This window comes from Enhydra lutris, unplaced genomic scaffold (assembly GCF_002288905.1).
Source record: "Enhydra lutris kenyoni isolate GAN:26980312 unplaced genomic scaffold, ASM228890v2 scaffoldscaffold12, whole genome shotgun sequence".
Classification (NCBI taxonomy): Eukaryota; Metazoa; Chordata; class Mammalia; order Carnivora; family Mustelidae; genus Enhydra; species Enhydra lutris.
This window is the reverse complement of record NW_019154096.1, coordinates 28,388,598-28,407,774: the sequence shown is the minus strand read 5'-3', so window position 1 is coordinate 28,407,774 and position 19,177 is coordinate 28,388,598. Positions and strand designations below refer to the sequence as shown.

Here is a 19,177-nt window from a genome sequence, read left to right as displayed (position 1 = left end):
TCAGACCTACTGATAGTAAATAGCTTTATAATATCAGAGGTTATGTTTTATATACATTTTCATATAAGAAGTTTGGCAAGTTGTTTCTAATGACTTATTTACCACAACTAAGACTTCTGTTAGGTCCCTGGGTTAGCTAGGGTATGCATCAGCACTATGAACATGATTTTATTTATTTTGGTTTTGTTAATTACAAAGCTGATAAATGAAATATTGTGCCAAATTCAAACATAAATGAGACAGGATTTAAAACTGAATACATTTAGCTTCATGAAAACTTAGATATTGCTCCTACCTTTTTTCATCTTGGTATTGGCTGATAGAATCAGTTGGGTCATAGACAGGCATCAGTCTATGGATGACTGTTGAGAAAATAATTTTGCTAATTTTTCCTCCCTTAGAGGGGAAGATAAGATGATATACTAATAGAGCGGAGTATAACAAACTAATTAGAGGTAAGAACTCTGGGGTCAAACTTCGAGTTTGAAACCAGGTTTTCACTGTGATTTTAGACATACTTAATCTCTTGTACCTCTGAGACTAGTGGAACAGTCCAGCTGAGTCTAGGCCCAGTTGCCAATCAACAGATTTGTGAAGCTAAGTAAATGGTTGCTGTTTTAGGTCACAAAGTTTTGGGGGTAGTTTGTTTATGTATACCACTAATACATGTTATATGAATCAGACAGATAGGGTAGGTAAAATTGACCAAATCCATGTAATAGCAGCTGGGGCCACTAATGAATTTAAGTTAGTTCCATTTGACGCACAAATATTCTAGACCAGGAAAACTGATACACATATATTTTACCACGTCACAATTCTAAGAAAATTAACTTTGCTTATGACATTTCCTCTGGTTCTCTGCCACTAAATATAATCTTATAAAATCAATATTGTTTTCTTGGAATAAACATTTCTTAGTAATCTTCAAATATAGGAAACTTAGGCTCATATTTGAGTTTCAAGTTCTGATAGTCTACATGGTTCAAACTATCTTTGTCTTATCCAAACCTCCAGAAGACAAAGTCCTTTGAATTCCATTATCTATTTATAATTGCCTCTAGGTGGAGGTCATCCAGGATACTAAATCTTTGAGGAAACATTCATGTTTGTGAGAGATTCCAGACTTTACAACTTAAAATCATCCAGTATTCCATTTGAACTAAAGTTACTTCTCTTTTTTGTCATGGCTTGAGAAGCATCATTACCTCTTTTAACCAACAAAGGCTTAAATAATCTTAGGCAATGTTCTTGAAATTTATTCCTGGTCCCACATCAGCTTTTCTAAATATTTGGAGGTTAACACTAGAATAGCCTGTCATGAAGTGGTCTATGAGTGTGCAAGGTGTGAATCTTCCCTCCACTTCCATGAACTTGAGCTGCTGTCTTTAATGAATTTCATATTCCTAATGATGAAGTCAATTTCATACCTCATTTGATAGTTTTAAGGAAAATTGCTGCTTAAGAATAAAATACCAAAGATATCCTACTTAAGACAGGAACAGGTATTATTGTTAAGATACAAGGAAAAGTATTATTGTTTCCTTGGGTATGGATGTGGGTAGGAGTATCCAGTTCTCATCTTGGTTACCATTAGATAAATTCTTTGCACAGAGGTCCTATGAAAGTTCTGATTTTTGAGTGAATTAGTGTGAGAAAGAACATATTAAGTTATTTTCTAGTTTTCTGAGTTGGACAGCTAAGAAGAGAAGTGGTGCTGAAAAACATCACAAGAATTCTGCACCACTTCTTTGCAGCGCACAATTTAGCAGCAATTAAGAAGAATGGGAGAGTAAGCTACACATGTTTGGGAACAAACAAAAAAACAAGGTGAGACTAGAAAATACAAAGATAATTTAGAGAATCCCCATGACTCTGCAATATAGCCATATGCTATAAGAGAAGGAAATAGCATCCTTGTTTTAGAAACTTAAGTCTTTTTTCCTTAACCATAATGTTTTGAAAATGAATTAGAAAGTAAAATTAATGCTTCTTTTTATTAGATGGGAACTAGGATAATTATTTACATCGGGATTGCTAAGTGGCTTTAATAGTCATGTGTATGCTGTAGGTATTATCTTTTAGGGTATTACATTTTCCCTGCTAAACCTGTCATGAGAAACTGAAAAAGTATTAGAGGTAGCAAAGTTACTTTACTGTCATTCAAAAGAAACTGTTCTAAGCTATATATGGCTCTTAACCACATTTAACGAAGCTTTTTTAATCCTAAGAATGTTGGTCTTTGGGTGAGGTCTTCAGTCTTTTATCTGAGAGCTGTATATATGTGCTTGGGTATAATCTGTCAAAGGCGTACTCACTTTTAGTCTAAATATGATTTGTAGGTCTAGTCCATATTCCTACAGCTGCCATAAAACATACAACTAAATCATATTAGATTAACACAGGCTGGTATTGACAGCCCACTGAAAACATATTGATTAGGTCCTCTTTCATGTTATTTGTTATGATTTTTCTTCTCAGTTTCATTTACTGGGAAGACACAGGGGAAGAGATTTCACCGGGAACAATGACGGTGCCTGTCACAAAATGTTCTCAATGTTTCCATTTGTTACTATGGCAGTGACAAAGAGGGTTCCAAATGAAAAGGCAGACCTGCTGTGACAAAGCACAGCAGGACAACAGGAAGAAATTTTCTCCTGACCTGGGAAATTAGGAAATCACACTTAGAGATTACAGAATTGTCTCCATTTCCAAGGGTACAATCGTAGCACTTGGGCTTTTGAGGGAGCATGTGAAAAGGGTAGTTCCATCAGGCCTGACTACGGACAAATAAAGGGCAAATGTTACAGAGTGCTTAAGATCTCCAAATAGAACAAGGAGGCATGCTTGTAGAGGCTAGAGGGAATTGTCACTGTTACTGAACCCCTGAGATGGAACTATGAATTTAGTTTATGTACATGTGGGTTACTCATTTTAAAATTATACAGAAAATCTATGATGTACTATAGTCATATATCTCTTATGTGGCTAATAAGAACACATGGCACTCTGGTACTAGGATATGTAATTAGCACATGGTAGATGAAGTGATGCTTTACCCAAGAACTTGAAACTGGGACTGGAATACAGTTATGCAAAGTCATAAAAGACAGAAATATTCTTAAGCCAGCAAAACTTAAAAAGTAATAGGAGGAATAGATTATCTAAAGATAGAATGTGTCAATCGGAGAGGAGATATGTTAATCAGGCAATAAAATAGACCAAAGAAAAAGAAACTACATAATAAATGCAAGAGTTGCCATTGCCTCTTCATTCATGTTCAAGGTAGAGAAGTATGTTTCAATAGCTGGAGTATTTCCAATCCTAGTAGAAAGGCTTTCTTCCCTAGTGTAGAGATGGAAGTAGGGGTTTTTAACCAATGAATTTTTTTAGTACTTCCAACTGATAAAACCATCTCTATTGTAAAATGGGATGCATTAGCCTGGTGCTATTAAATGGTTGATTCATACTGCTCCTTGTATTCAGATTCCATGCTGACCCAGCAAGTTTATGATCTGTCTTTCTGTATCTCTGTAATGCAATCAATTCTACTGCTTAGCAAAAAAGCTCCTGGCTCAAACTCACCCGGGACTATAGTCCTTCGATTATTTTCCCTTTCCCTTTTTTTTTTCTGCAACAGTCTTACCCTAGAGTCCTCAGAATCCTATCAGATAACAAAAGCTCCTGTTCAATACATGAAATCATCTACTCAGATAACAGAAAGATTCTCTTTGGCAAAACCCAGCTTTTGTTAGTAAGGCTGGTCTGTGGCTCTCTGTCCTAATGATGAGATTGCCCTGTAAGTTTAGGGAAGCAATACAGTGCAGTAAGAGCACTGACTCTGAAGCCAGACTGCCTGGATTGAATCTTGGCTCCGCTACTCTCTAGCTATGAGACTTAGTGGAAGTTACCTAATCCCTCTGTGTCTCAGTTGTCTCATCAGTAAAATGGGGTTATTAATAGCCTACTGTAGGGTCTTCTGGGTGGCTCAGTCGGTTGAGTCCTAACTCTTGATTTCAACTCAGGTCGTGATCTCAGGGTCATGACATTGAGCCCTGCTTTGGGCTTGGACTCGGTGGAGTCAGCTTCTCTCCCTCTCCGTTTGCCCCTCCCCCCTGCTCGTGCACACATGCTTACTCTCTCTCAAAGAAATAAATAAATCTTAAAAAAAAAAAAGCACTACTTCAGTAAGCTTTTATGAACATTAAATGAGTTACTATATGTAAAATGCTAAAGATGCTTACTGGCTAATAAGTGCTATATAAATGTTCTCTATTGCTATACTGTATAGCTTGACTTACACAGCATGCGCTAAACACGCCAATATTTCAATGCTAAAATGACATTAGAGTGTTCATGTCATGGCATGACTCAGTCTTTCAGGATCTGATTATCCTGGAAACTGATCAGAGTAGGGTTAAAGTGAGAAAAATGGCTACCAGTAAAGCCCTGCCTACTGTCAGCCTGCCTTCCACTTTCTCTATAGTGATTTCAACAGCATGTAGTAAAACCTAGTGTTTGGATCCAAGGTATGATGAAAGTGAATTAAGTGAGGAAGCTGCCAACATATTACACAAGGGGTTGACAAATTAGAGCCTGAGGGCCAAATCCAGCCTATGGCCTGTTTCTGTATAACTGGAGAGTTACAAAAGGTTTTTATGTTTTTAGAATGTTATAAAAAACCTAAACCAATAGCAAGCAAGCACACAAACAAACAAAACAAGAATAATATGCAATACAGCTTGTACAGCAGTTGCAAACCTAAAATATTCACTATCTGGCCCTTAAAAAAAAAGAAAAAAAGCATGTGGCTCCCTGTTCCATACTCTTCCCTTGCTACTTACTTCCCTGTACCCTGACAATAAATACATAGGCAGATAGAGTGAGATAAAAAAGAGATTGAAAAATCCTATAACAGAGAGCCCAAGTGCTTTGGTGAGGTAGTTCATTTATTATCCTCACCACAATACAAATGGGTAGCTAGCTATTCCACTTCAGTACCTAAGAATGACTTCTCTCTCCCCCTCAGAAAGTCCATACATTCTTACCTAGTATTGGGAACATTATAGGTAGTTAGCTGTTTGTAAAGGAATCTGTTTTTACAGGGCTAGGTAGCCCAGGATCCAGGTCGTGACTAATTAGGTCACCATCGTATTTATGATGGCTTCACAATGTACCCTACTAAACATTAAAAAAAAAAAAAAAAACCAGAATATTTACTGTTTTAAATATTTGAAGTACTTAAATAATGCACACACAAGTGGTAAGTTTAAAGGTTAGGTACCGAGATTCCTGATTTAATCAATTTTACACAAGAAATCCATAGTGTAGGGGCTGGGAGGGGGGAAAAAAAAAAGAAATCCATAGTGTTTCCTTAATGTATTACAGAATTTAGTCCAATTCTGGATAAGATATTTTTAGCCTACATGGATTTATAGGTCTGAAGAAATACAGCTTAGGAAAAATAGCTGGAAAACATTCTAATCGATGAGGAGGCCTTTTAGAACAAAGACACAAAAGATACAAGCATGACAGTAAAGTAGAATGTTATCTGTGGTATGCACTCTTTCCAAAAGAATAGGGCATGAGGCATGCTATGAGTCTACTGGTTAATAGCTCATTGAAGAGTAGGCATGAAGTTTCAAAGAAGGAAATATGAGAAAGTTCTATTGGTGAAAAAGATCCTTAAGACAAATGAGTATCTATATTTGAAACAATACTATGTTAAAACTATCATATAATTTAAATTTCCCATGATTCAAATTATCTTCCAAGGAAAGGAGGATAATCAATAGTCAATTCTATTTGCCTTTGTTCCTTGTTCAACTCAATGTTGTAAGAAATAAAGAGAGATCAAGAAGGACTCTTCTGGATTATCATTCGGGAATCTAAAGCTTTCTAGGGACCACTAGAAGTGGTTTAGACATATTAAAAGAACTTTTGAAGCAGATTTTATTTTATTTTATTTTTTTTTAAGATTTTATTTATTTATTTGTCAGAGAGAGAGAGGGAGAGAGAGCGAGCACAGGCAGACAGAATGGCAGGCAGAGGCAGAGGGAGAAGCAGGCTCCCTGACGAGCAAGGAGCCCGATGTGGGGCTCGATCCCAGGACGCTGGGATCATGACCTGAGCCGAAGGCAGCTGCTTAACCAACTGAGCCACCCAGGCGTCCCTGAACCAGATTTTAGATCAATCTGATTCATCAAGCCAAGAATCTTCCAACTGTCTTCATCTTAGAGTACTTGTTCTAAAAATGACTTAGTTCTTACAAATTGTGCTATTTTTTACTAACCCTGGACCAGAAAAAAATATAATCCTTCCTAGTACATTTATGAACACTTAACTATTGCATTAGAAACAGATGTTTTAATCAAATGATATAATCTGAAGACATCATCCTTAGTTAATATTCACCACAACTTCTTTTAAAGAACAACAATGTGTTCACATTTAAGCCTGAAGGCCTAAGAATATACTATATACTGTACTTGATACAGCTTGTTTATGCAATATCCTCGTAGACACAACTAAACTTGTGAAAATGACTGGGTTACAGCACAACTGCAAATTATCTTTGAGCCCAAAATAAGTATTTTTCCCATAGTAAAATATCTTCATAATACAGCTATAGCAGCATATGGAAACAACATTAGGAGTTAATTATTTAAAAGACGAAATTATTAAATTCATAAATCTTGGCTATGTAGTAGAGGCAAGGGTTAAAGGAAATGTTTAACTTATAAGTATGAAATAAATGAATCCTTACCTCCCACAAATGCATCTCCAGCTCCATTGGTATCAATAATTTCTTTCTGGTCTTGATCCAAGACAGCAAAAGCGGTGACTTCACTTTCTGCAAGTAGAGCCAAAGAAAGGCAGACTGACGTCTCTTTGTAACACTCAATACAGAAACTCACCTAGTAAAGTCTGAAGCTCCTTCATCATTCATCATTCAAAGAGAGAAACAGCATGAGTTCCATACTCTGTACATGAGTACTTAGGAATTAGGGTGCAAAGTCATCTGTAAACAATGCTTTTTCGGGTAATTTTCAGCACACAGATACTGCATATGTTTTGTTAGAGTTTATACCTAGAAAGATCACATATTGTGGGAATGACTGTAAACCACAGCAGTACATTTTTGGACAGTATAAATACTTGAACAGAAACTATGAGGCAAAGAAAGTGTTTGTAAGGACAGGATCTCTAATAAAGCTTCCAGCCTGACTGCATTCTTGGCAGTGAAATCTTGGATACAGTTAAAGAGCTGTAAATTTAAAATATATAAATAACAAGTCTTGGATGTTTTTCTACAGAAAATCACAATGGCATAATAAAAACATAACTACTATTCTGTTATAATTCTTTATGCCAATGTTAAGAATTACTGATTTTACTTGGCTTATTATAAAAAACTGAATCCAGTTACTTTTTACAAAGGAGTCGCTATTTCCTTTAAACTATCTGTCAACTAGGAAGAGGGAAAGCCATTTAGAACAAAAGGGACAGTTCAATGGGTTCTTGTCTTATAGCAGTCTGGACCAGGGCAGTTGTTCTGACTATAAAGTAACCTAATACAGTCCTTTAAGCTTGGCACATGACAGTGGAATGGAATTATCTGTGATGAAATTTGGCCATCTGCAAAAGATTGGACGGTGCTTTTTATTGGTGGCTGGAACTTCTGAAATCACAAATTTGCATCCATCATGGGGACAGATGTGGGCAAAACTTGTAAACTTCAGTCTCACCTAAGATCGAGAGAGAGGGAAAAGGAGATATTGAGCACTGTAGGGTCTTAATAAAGAACCTAACAATCTCAAAGAGCATATTCTGTCCTTTGTTACCTGGTACTAATGGATACTTTCAACAGAGATAAGCACAGATATGATAATGAAAAAAAAAATCCTACTGGAAAGATTGACATTCAAGAAGAGGATTCTTCACTTAGTGATCCCTTTTGACTATATGACTGTAGATGCTAAGAAGACTCCATATCAGAAACATCTATTTAAGTTCCTTAAGTGGGGCACCTGGGTGGCTCAGTGGATTAAAGCCTCTGCCTTCAGCTCAGGTCATGATCTCAGGATCCTGTGATCAGCCTCTCATCGTGTTCTCTGCTCAGCAGGGAGCCTGCTTCACCCTCTCTCTCTGCCTGCCTCTCTGCCTGCTTATGATCTCGGTCAAATAAATAAATAAATAATCTTAAAAAAATTAATAAACTCCTTAAGTAACAAACTTTCCACACTTTGTAACACCAGGACCTACATGATAGTTAGCAGGATTTTGATTAATTGGAAGTTAAGGCATAAATATCCAGGATTAAATTTTCTAGGGAGTATGCAGTACACACTGCTACACAGGCAAAAAAAAAAAAAAAAAAAAAAGTAACCAGACTTTACTAGAAATAATTAGGAAAGGGCTACCGTCTGATTTAGGAAAAATGACTATATCATAAATATTTATAAAGAAATCTGATTTTATTACTTACAAGTACAAGTCATACTATAAAGAGAATTAACAACTATAAAGTCAGAACAAACAGCCACTAAATAAGTAAAATGAGCTAAGTTAATGACGCTTTTTACCATTTATAATAGGGTTACATTATGTAATAATAAAATATGTCTATAAAACACTTTAGGTAATGTAAGTGTTAATTTAAGGATTAATTACTGGATTATAGATTTGAAAAATAATTACATACAAATGGTAAGTAAGCCATAATTAGATATAATTCCTTGAGTTCTTTGTTTGAAAAAATCATGGATTTTTTTGTGGGGTAAATCTTTATTCATGAATAGAACCTAATTCAAAATGGAAGAGATTAGTTTGAACTTTGTTCTTGAGAATCATCACTTCTTGGTCGAAACTACTGCAAATTCTAAATGAATGCAGTTTTCTGGATATACGTGTATATTCTTGAGATGTTTTATCCTTAGGTGACACAAAAGTTCAATTTCTTGTAATATAAAGAATTATTTTTCATCTTTTCTACTTTTTTTTTAACGTTCAACTAGCCAACATATAGACATCATTAGTTTTTGATGTAGTGTTCAAAGATTAATTAGTTGTGTATAATACCCAGTGCTCATCATTACATGTGCCCTCCTTAATACCCATCACCGGGTTACCCTCTCCCCCACCCCCTCCCTCTGTAACCCTCAGTTTGGTTCCCAAAGTCCAGAGTCTCTCATGGTTTGTCTCCCTCTCTGATTTCTTCCCATTCAGTTTTCCTTCCTTCCCCTGTCGTCCTCCATGCTATTCCTTGTGTTCCATATATGGGTTAAACCTTACGATAATTGTCTTTCTCTGCTTGAGTTATTTCACTCAGCATAATCCCCTCCAGTTCCATCCATATCGATGTAAATGGTGCATATTTATCCCTTCTGATGGCTGAGTAATATTCCAATTGTATACATGAACTACATCATCTTTACCCATTTATCTGTTGAAGGGCATCTCAGTGCTCCTTCCACAGTTTGGCTATTGTGGACATCTTTTCAATTTACTAATGCAAATAAATATATAAGAATTTCAAGACTATATGAGAGCTGTCATGAATTGGTATGGATACAGTCCAGTCTCTATTATCTTCTGTATCTAGAGTTATTTTATGAGAGCTCCTTTCAAAATAATGACCCTGAAAGTTTGCAAGATCCTGAAATGTGTTCTAAATTATTGAAGGATTAAATAATATTCAGCAATATTTAAGTTCAGTTACATTGCTGGAACTTTTTTTTTTTAAGACTTTATTCATTTATTTGATATAGATCACAAGGAGGCAAAGAGGCAGGCAGAGAGAGAGAGGGGGAAGCAGGCTCCCCACTGAGCAGAGAACACAATGAGGGGCTGGATCCCAGGACCCTAAGATCATGACCTGAGCCGAAGGCAGAGGCTTAACCCACTGAGCCACCCAGGCGCCCTGGCACTTCTGATTTTTTTTTGAAATGAAAAGACTAAGTTAATTTATAGAGCTATTTAAAAACCCCCACATGGGGCACCTGGGTGGCTCAGTCAGTTAAGCATCTGACTCCTGATTTCGGCTCAGGTCATGATCTTGGATTGTGAGATCCAGCCGCACATTGTCTGTCTCTGCTCTCAACATGGAGTCTGTTTGAGATTCTTTATCTCCTCCCCTCCCCCATGCTCTCTCTCTCTCTCAAATAAATAAGTAAATCTTAAAAAAAAAAAAAAAACCCACACACAAACCCACACAACTAATTTCACTAGCATGACCTATCCCACAGCCTTCTAGACAATTTATTGTATGAACAGATGAAATACCTCACTAAATCTTAAGATACACTCATAGGCATGAATCTTATTTAGCCAATGAGGCCCAGAACACTCACTTGGACCTCATTTTCTTAGGTGTGAAATGGGCCTGGGGTAGCTGTGGGAAGAAGTAGCAAAAATAGCTTTCTTAGTTGTAGAAAAATGACATTCTGATCAAATGATTCTAAATAAGAGTTTAAGATAAGTTAGAGCCTTTTATTCTGGTGATTTACTCATTCCATAACTGAAAGTCTGTATGTCCTATTCCCTTTCACCCATTTTGCTAATCCCCCTATCTCACTTCCCCTCTGGCAACCATCAGTTTGTTCTCTGTATCTGTAAGTCTGATGTTCCGCTTTTTGTTTTTTTATTCATTTGTTTTGTTTTCAGATTCCACATATAAGTGAAATCATATGGTATTTCTCTTTCTTTCTCTGACTTCTTTCACTTAGCACAATACCCTCTAGGTCCATCTATGGTGTTGCAAATAGCCAAAATCTCATTCTTTTTATGGTTCCATAATATTCCATTACACACACACACACACACACACACACACACACACACACACCATGTCTTCTTTATCCATTCATCTATAAGTGGACCCTTGGGTTGCTTTCATATCTTGGCTATTATGAATATAGTCCATGGTACTGGAATAGTGTTGTATGGTGACAGATGGCAGCTACATTTGTGGTGAGCATAGCATAATACAGAGCCGTGGAATCACTCTGTTGTACACCTGAAACTAATATAACACTGTGTGTCAATGATACTCAGATAAAAAGTTTCTGAAAAGTGTATAATGTGGGGAATATTACTAATACTATATGGAATTACTAATAAAAAGAATTAGTGATTTCTTTATACCTTATGATCTTTTTTTTGTTGTTAAAGTTTTTTTTTTTTTTAAGATTTTATTTATTTATTTGACAGACAGATATCACAAGTAGGCAGAGAGGCCGGCAGAGGGAGAGAGAGAAGCAGACTCCCTGCTGAGCAGAGCTCCGATGTGGGGCTCAATCCCAGGACAATGGGATCATGACCTGAGCTGAAGGCAGAGGCTTTAACCCACTGAGCCACCCAGGCTCCCCTCGTTGTTAAAGATTTTATTTTTAAGTAATCTCTACACTCAATGTGGGGCTTGTACTCACAACCCGGAGGACAAGTCGCAGGCTGTACTGACTGAGCAGCCAGGAACCCTAAATGATTTTTTATATCTTAAAACAAAAAAAAAGGTAAGTCAGAACTATTGTTTCTCAAATCTTTCCAAACTTTTTGTAAAGTGAGAAGGAAAAGGATTGGTAATACTTATTATTCATATTTTCCAGATTTTTATAAAACCACAAAATCACGAGCTTCCTTAAGCAGACAGGAAATAAAAAAGAACAATTCCGTTGATACCAGAGTTGCTTGGTATCGTTGATTAGATAAGATCCGCAGGGCACCTTCATCAAGAACAATGAGATTTAGCTTACTTAAAATACAAAATAATAAAAATCAAACATTCCCTGGACAGTTTATATAAACAAATAATTTACTTTTCACTTTACTATGATGTAAGTTCCACTACATAACTTAGAAGGGCAGTCTGTGTAGAGTCAAACATCCTCACATGTGTGTAATGTTATGTCAATTACGGAAAAATAGCAAGTCCATACAGTATCTAACTGAAAAAATGGTAAAAAAAATTCAGTCACTCAATGCCAAACAACTAGCTTAAACGCTTCTGTAGCCTTACCGCTACTAAATTAACTATATATTTTAGCATTGTATACCTATAACCCCATGATAATTAATATCCTGAGAAAACTTTGTTCAAGATATGTTAAAATGCCATGTTTTGTCACTGCTTTTTTTTTTTTTGACGTCACCTCTAAAGTGTAGGAAAGATGGATAGCAGGATGAGGTATTTTCAACCTCAAGGTAGACTGTAGTCACCATGTCTGCCCCTGCCTCTGACTGAGCATCACTAGGCTTGGAAAAGACAGAAAAGTGATGGCAAAATCTTCACCACAAAGTGAGAAGTATGACTAGGTAAGAAACAGAACTCTTGAGATTTCTTAAAAGAGGCTCCTCTACTTTGGCCATTTCTTATAATGAGGTATTTTTCAGAGTATTAATGTTTTTGTTTGCTTGTTTTTTTTTTTTTAACCTTTTATTTGGAATTAATTTTAAACTAACAGAAAAGTTTGATGAAAAATACAGAGAATTCCCATATAACATTTATCTGGATTTAAGAGTTTTTAACATTTTGCCAAAATTTTTTACATCAATCTTTCCATATATATGTGCATATTATTATTTATTCTTTTAGGCCATATAAGCGTAAGTTGGTTATATCATTCCCTTTACTTCTTAATAATTCAGTGTATATTTCTAAGAATAAGGATCATCTTTTAGGTAACCACGATACAGTTGATAAATTTAAAAACTTAATATTGTTGGGGCGCCTGGGTGGCTCAGTGGGTTAAAGCCTCTGCCATTGGCTCAGGTCATGATCCCAGGTTCCTGGGATAGAGCCCCGCCCGCATTGGGCTCTCTGCTCGGCGGGGAACCTGCTTCCTCCTCTCTCTCTGCCTGCCTCTCTGCCTACTTGTGATCTCTGTCTGTCAAATAAATAAATAAAAATCTTAAAAATTAAAAAAACCCCAAAACTTAATATTGTTATTTTATCTAATCTATATTCCATATTCCAATTTTATTTTATTTATTTATTTTTAAAGATTTGATTTATTTATTTGAGAAAGAGAGAGTGAGAAAGAGAATGAGAGGGGAGAAGGTCAGAGGGAGAAGCATACTCCCCATGGAGCTGGGAGCCTGATGTAGGACTTGATCCCGGGACTCCGGGATCATGACCTGAGCCTGAAGGCAGTTGCTTAACCAACTGAGCCACCCAAGCAGCCCATATTCCAATTTTATTAATTGTCCTAGTGTCTTTCACAGTTTTTTTCCTCCCACTACACAATCCAGTCCAAATTCACATATTACTTTTAGTTGTGTTTGTTTTTAATTTAACCTTTTGAATAGGTAATGCATACATACAGCTAAAAAATACAAATTTATTAAAAAGTATCATATAAAAAAAGTCTTTCTCATTTCTTATCTCCTATTCATCCAGTTTCTAATCCTACTGCTTTCCAACCTGATTATCACTGTTACCGCTTTTCTGTATAACTTTCTAGGATTTCTCTTGCATATACAAGTAAACACATTTTTCTTTTTTCTTTTTATTTTTTCAAAAGATTTTATTTATTTGAGAGAGAGAGACAGTGAGTGAGTGGAAGGGAGACAGAGAGAGAATCTGAAGTAGACTCTGTGCTGAGTGCAGAGCTGGATGTGGGGCTCAATGCCACAACTCCAAGATCATGACCAGAGCCGAAACCATCAGTCAAACCAAGAGTAGAGGCTTAACTGACTGAGCTACCCAGGCACTCCACCTTTTTTTATTCTTAAACAAAAAGGTATCTTTCTATACGGGCTGCTCTGGACCATGTTTTTTCACTTGGAAATCTTTCTGTGTTGGTAAGCAGAGAATGTCTGCATTTTTATTGCTGCATAATAGTCCACTGTATGGATATACTGTAATCTATTTAAGCAGTCCTTTATTGATGGACTTCTAGGCTGTTGTTTTCAGTCTTCTGTTATTACACACAACATTCCAAAGCACTAATGTTTTTAAGTAGACCTTAAATTTAATTATTTTACTTAAAAGCCAAGTCAATTATTTCATTCCTAGTTTTATAGGGACCTGACATAAGAAAACCAAACTATTATACAAAGAGCATGAAATATGCCTGTGTCAAAGAATAGGAAAAAAGTGAGAATCCAGGAAATGCTTTTCTTTTCATTAGGATACACATACCAGGATATGAGCAAAGACACCCTGCTCAGACTGCCCTAATAAACAGGGTAATGAAACAGATGACAAATTTTACTAATAATAGAGATTTATAGAACAATCCTAATTAACAAGGACTTTTGGGGAACGAAGAGCTCTGGGTTAATTTAATTTTCTGGTTAACTAAAGAAAAAGCAGAAAGTCTTTTTAGTTAGAAATCTTTCTAAATGTATTAATATAATAACATACCATGACATCCCTGCTTTAATTAGTTTAGTTTACTGAACTGAATGAAATTTTTCTTTGATAATAGGGAAACGTACAGCACATGTTAATGTCATTATTCTGAACATCAATTCCTATTGTAGCTCCAAAGGTGTAAGTGCTTTCATGAAAGGCAGGATAAATAGAATGGTTAGAAGAACACTGGATTAGGACTCAAAAGACCCATGGTTTTAGTCTGGTTTTGATTCAGCTACTTTATTCAACAAATACTTATTAAGAGCTTATCATGTGTCAGGCACTCAGAGACTGGGAATATAGATGTGAATAGGACAGACAAAAACCCTGCTCTCATGGGACCTACATTCTCGTGAGCATAGACAGTATACAAGTAACAACAACAACAAAAATGAACAAGATAATTGGAGATAATAAATGCCACAAGGAAAACAAAACAGGATGATGTGATGAAGTATGACTGAGGAGGTGAATTAATTTCGATGGGTGTTACTTCTTTGCTGAGGAGGTGATGTCTGAATTGAGACTTCAGTAGCAAGAAGGAGCCAGCCATGTGAAGATCCAGGTGCAGAATACACAAGAGCAGAGGCTCTGGGCTGGCAACAAGCATGGTGAAGTTAAGCCTGTTCAGGGTTAAGAAGGCCACTCTAACTACAGTGTAGTGAGTGTGGGGAGATCAAGAGTGTCCGTGTGCATGTGTTATGCGAGGAGGGGGTTGGTAGAATTTCATTCTATGTAAAATGGGAAACCATCGGAAGGTTTTAATTTTTTAAAAAGACTTATTTATTTATTTTAGAGAGAGGGAGCATGCATGTGGGAGCGCGATGGGGTGGGGAGTAAGGGGCAGAGGGAGAGAGTGAGAAAGTCTCAAGTATACTCTGCTGAATGCAGAGCCTGATCTGGGGCTGGATTTTAGGACCCTGAGATCGTGATCCTGAGATCACGACCTGAACTGAAACCAAGAGTTGACACTTAACTATGCCACAGGCACCCACCATGATAACGTTTTAAACAGGTGAGTGACATGATCCTATCTTTGATTTAAAAAGATGATCTGGCAGCCTTATACAGAAGGGACAGAATGGTGGGGGGTTTGGAGTAGAGTCAATGATGCTACTTTTTTTTTTTTTTTAAAGATTTTATTTATTTATTTGACAGACAGAGATCACAGGTAGGCAGAGAGGCAGGCATAGAGAGAGGAGGAAGCAGGCTCCCTGCTGAGCAGAGAGCCTGATGCGGGGCTCGATCCCAAGACCCTGAGATCATGACCTGAGCCGAAGGCAGAGGCTTAACCCTCTGAGCCACCCAGGTGCCCCAATGATGCTACTTTTTAAGACCTTGCACAAGTAACTACAAAACTTACCCAAGTTTAACTATACTTAGAAGATGAGAGGAATGCGTGGGTGGCTTAGTTGGTTAAGCTTGGGACTCTTGATTTCAGCTCAGGTCATGATCCTGATCAGGGTCATGAGATTGAGCCTCATGTTGGCCTCTGTGCTCATCCAGGAGTCTGCTTAAGATTCTCTCCCTACCTTTACCCCTCCCCCTACTTGCATACACGTGTACTTGCTCTCTCTTTCTCAAATAAATACATTTTTAAAAAAAGGAAAATGATGATACTGGTTCTAGCTATTTCCTGTGGTTCTTATCTGGATTAAGTATTAACATTATGAAAGCGCCCTTTCAAATATAAAGTACTATACAAGTTTTTTAAATTCTTAAAATATGGTTTAATACTTTTCTCCATTTCTGTGTATCACAACACAAAGATTTTGCTGCTCAGGATCTCTCTATAAGGCTATGTCCCCCCACCCCATTTATGTGTTTGTAGGTGTAAATGTAATACATATTGGTATACATTGATACATAATTTTATAAAGTGTTCTTAGGAGCTTATTTTCTTCAATCAGGTAACACTTATTTGTTAAGCACTTGCCATGCACTCCTTATACTCTGCTAGATCCTTTGGGGGTGATATGGGAGAAATATCAAGACATCATCTATCTTCTGAAATAATTTATAATCTAGACAGAAAGAGAAATCTAGCACATGTGAAAGAATTTGTGAATATCATACAATGTAATATTTATTATAACTGCAACAGGAGTTCAAAGAAGGAAAGAAACAATGTGAGTTTAATTAACTGGAGATGGTTTCATGGAGAAGACTGAATTTAAGCTAGGTCTTGAAGATTCCAGGAGGCACAGAGAAAAACACAAATTTAAATGTAAACCTTACATTTATAAGGTATAAGGAAAGGAAAGAAAGGTAAGGAAAGAAATAATGCAAGATGGGTGGGGTCCAGCCATCTCTAGGAAGACAAACGTTTAGATTTAACACAGCAAACAATGGGATGCAACTGCAGTTTCTGAGCTAGCAAAGTGACACTGAAATGCTTACTGTGCACCAAGTGCTTTATATGCTTCCTATCATGTATCTTTCACTGCAATCCCACGGGTTACGTAGTATTGACCTGACTTTATAAATGAAGACACTGAGGCTCAAAGAGGTTGTCAACTGCTCAGGGTCCTGTGGCAAAGAATTTTGCCCTCCACCCCCAAAAAATGAGACAATAAGATGGGACTCCAAAGTTACCATTTGAGCAACGTTGCTATCATTTTTTTCTGAAAAAAGGGTGATCATGGAAAAAAACCAAGATTTTGATTAAGCAGTATGCAGCAGTTAACTGACATTTAAATTCCCATTCTAAGCCTTGTACTGGTAACTAAATTTGACCAAATTAAGTACATAAATACTCCACAGAGGACAGAGGCAGTATAATATTGTATTAAGAATATATATCAGACTGCTTGGGTTCATATTCCCAATTACTAGTAAATTCCCATTTACTAGCTCATAACCAAATCAAACTCTTTATGCCTCAATTTTCTCATGTGCAAACAGGGACAACAACAGTAATTATCTCATAGTGCTTCTGTGAGGCTAAATCAGTTAATAAATAGAGAGCACTTAGAGCAAAAGTTGGCACATAGTTAGCATTTAATGAATAAATGGACAAGAATATTATTAATTTTAAAATAAGACTCTTGGGTATAGGGGATTGAGTTCACACTGAAAATTGCTGCTACTGAAGGCATGGTTTTGATATGGAACACTACTATCATTGTTTGCAGTAAAGCCTCCCAGTTTGTTCATGTTTTCTTTGAATTTTCTACAAATGTTTCAAGTAAATGTCAGTTAAAATCTTCAGAGCTGAATATAGACAGGTAAGAGAGTAGAAGAGTGTTTGCTTTGAATATGAGAATAGTTTTCCATAGAAAAGTAACTGAGATGGAGCCTGGGTGGCTTAGTTGGTTAAACATTCGACTCTTGGTTTCAGCTCAGGTCATGACCTCGTGGGTTGTGAGATGGAGCTCTGCATGGGATTCCATACTCACCTGGACATCTGCGTGAAGATTCTCTCTCTCTGTCCCTCCCCCCACTCATGTGCGAGTGCATGCTCTCTCTCTCTAAAGTAAATAAATAAATCTTTAAAAAAATCTTTAGAAAAGTGACCAAAAACAAAACACAATGATAAATGGAATTACTGCTTTAAAACCTTATTTCCCCTCTGTTTGTTGTCTGCCTGCCTTTCTTCCTTCCTTCTCTCCGAGGTTTCTGATTCCTTTAATAGGTTCACTACATGAAGCATATCTCTTTAACTTTACATTAAGCAGTTCATTCAAACTGTTCTCTCTCTGCTTTTTTCTATGCACTTGCTCCATTCTCATATCTATAAAAACTGGTTTCCTCTGTGGCTTAGCTCGTATGTCACTGGTCATCTATGGACTGTCTAACCTTGTTGAGATTCCTAGCCCTGATTCAATCAGCTGTGCCCAGGGGAAGCATCTAGGGTTCATGGCACAAACCTTGGCTACTTAGGTAAGAAGGCATACAGGAAAGGCAATTTGACTGATGATCTTTAGTACCCAGAACTATGCTTTGTGCATTGTAGGTGCACAATTTGTTGAATGAACAGACTGATTTTTCATGAGTAAAAATCTGATAATGCTTTTCTATTACAAACCCTTTGATGGTCTCTATTGAAGTCTTAACTCTAGGACATGAATCTAGCCTACTGTTTAAACCTTATCTTTCGTCATTTCCTGAGCTGTGACTGTTTCTCTGTCACGCTCATAATTTTTCAAACATGTCACGCTTTTCAAAATACTTATGTACATAGATACCTGCTTTATTGCCCAAATCATCTTTCACGATTCATTCCAAATCTCAGTTAGGTTGTCTTCTTGGACGCAGTTTCTGACTTCTCATGGTCTTGCTCAGAGGCAGAGCTAACTGCTTCCTCTTTTATGCCATCATTTATAACCTTCACGTATCTCTAAGAAAGGACTTATCATATTTATAGTTTTACTTTATTTACAATCATTTTTCTCTACTAAAATATGAGCTCCTTGTGGGTAGGAATCACGACTTAATCATAGTCCCAGGATGCAGTAAGTGCTCAAAGACAGTTATTACTGAATGATTATTTCTACTAGATTTTAATTTCCTTAAGACTGGTCTCTTTTCAGATGTTGGCGAGGATCTGGAGAAAGGGGAACCCTCTTACACTGTTGGTGGGAATGTAAGCATGTGCAGCCACTCTGGAAAACAGTATGGAGGTTCCTCAGAAAGTTGGAAATAGAGCTACCCTATGACCCAGAAATTGCACTACTGGGTATTTACCCCAAAGATACAAATGTAGTGATCTGAAGGGGCACGTGCACCCCAATGTTTACAGCAGCAATGTCCACAATAGCCAAACTATGGAAAGAGTCCAGATGTGCATCGATAGGTGAATGGATAAGGAAGGTGTGGTAT

General features: G+C 36.9%; 1 protein-coding gene across 2 annotated transcripts in view; it reads right to left on the bottom strand.

Moving 5' to 3' along the window:
* Positions 1-19,177, bottom strand: part of LOC111144874 (adenosine kinase) — a 531,020-nt gene that overhangs the window by 25,368 nt on the left and 486,475 nt on the right. For both annotated transcript variants that reach the window (XM_022499443.1, XM_022499444.1), the window contains one exon: positions 6,767-6,853. In XM_022499443.1, coding sequence (XP_022355151.1) covers positions 6,767-6,853 — 87 coding nt within the window. The remainder of the gene's footprint in view (positions 1-6,766; positions 6,854-19,177) is intronic.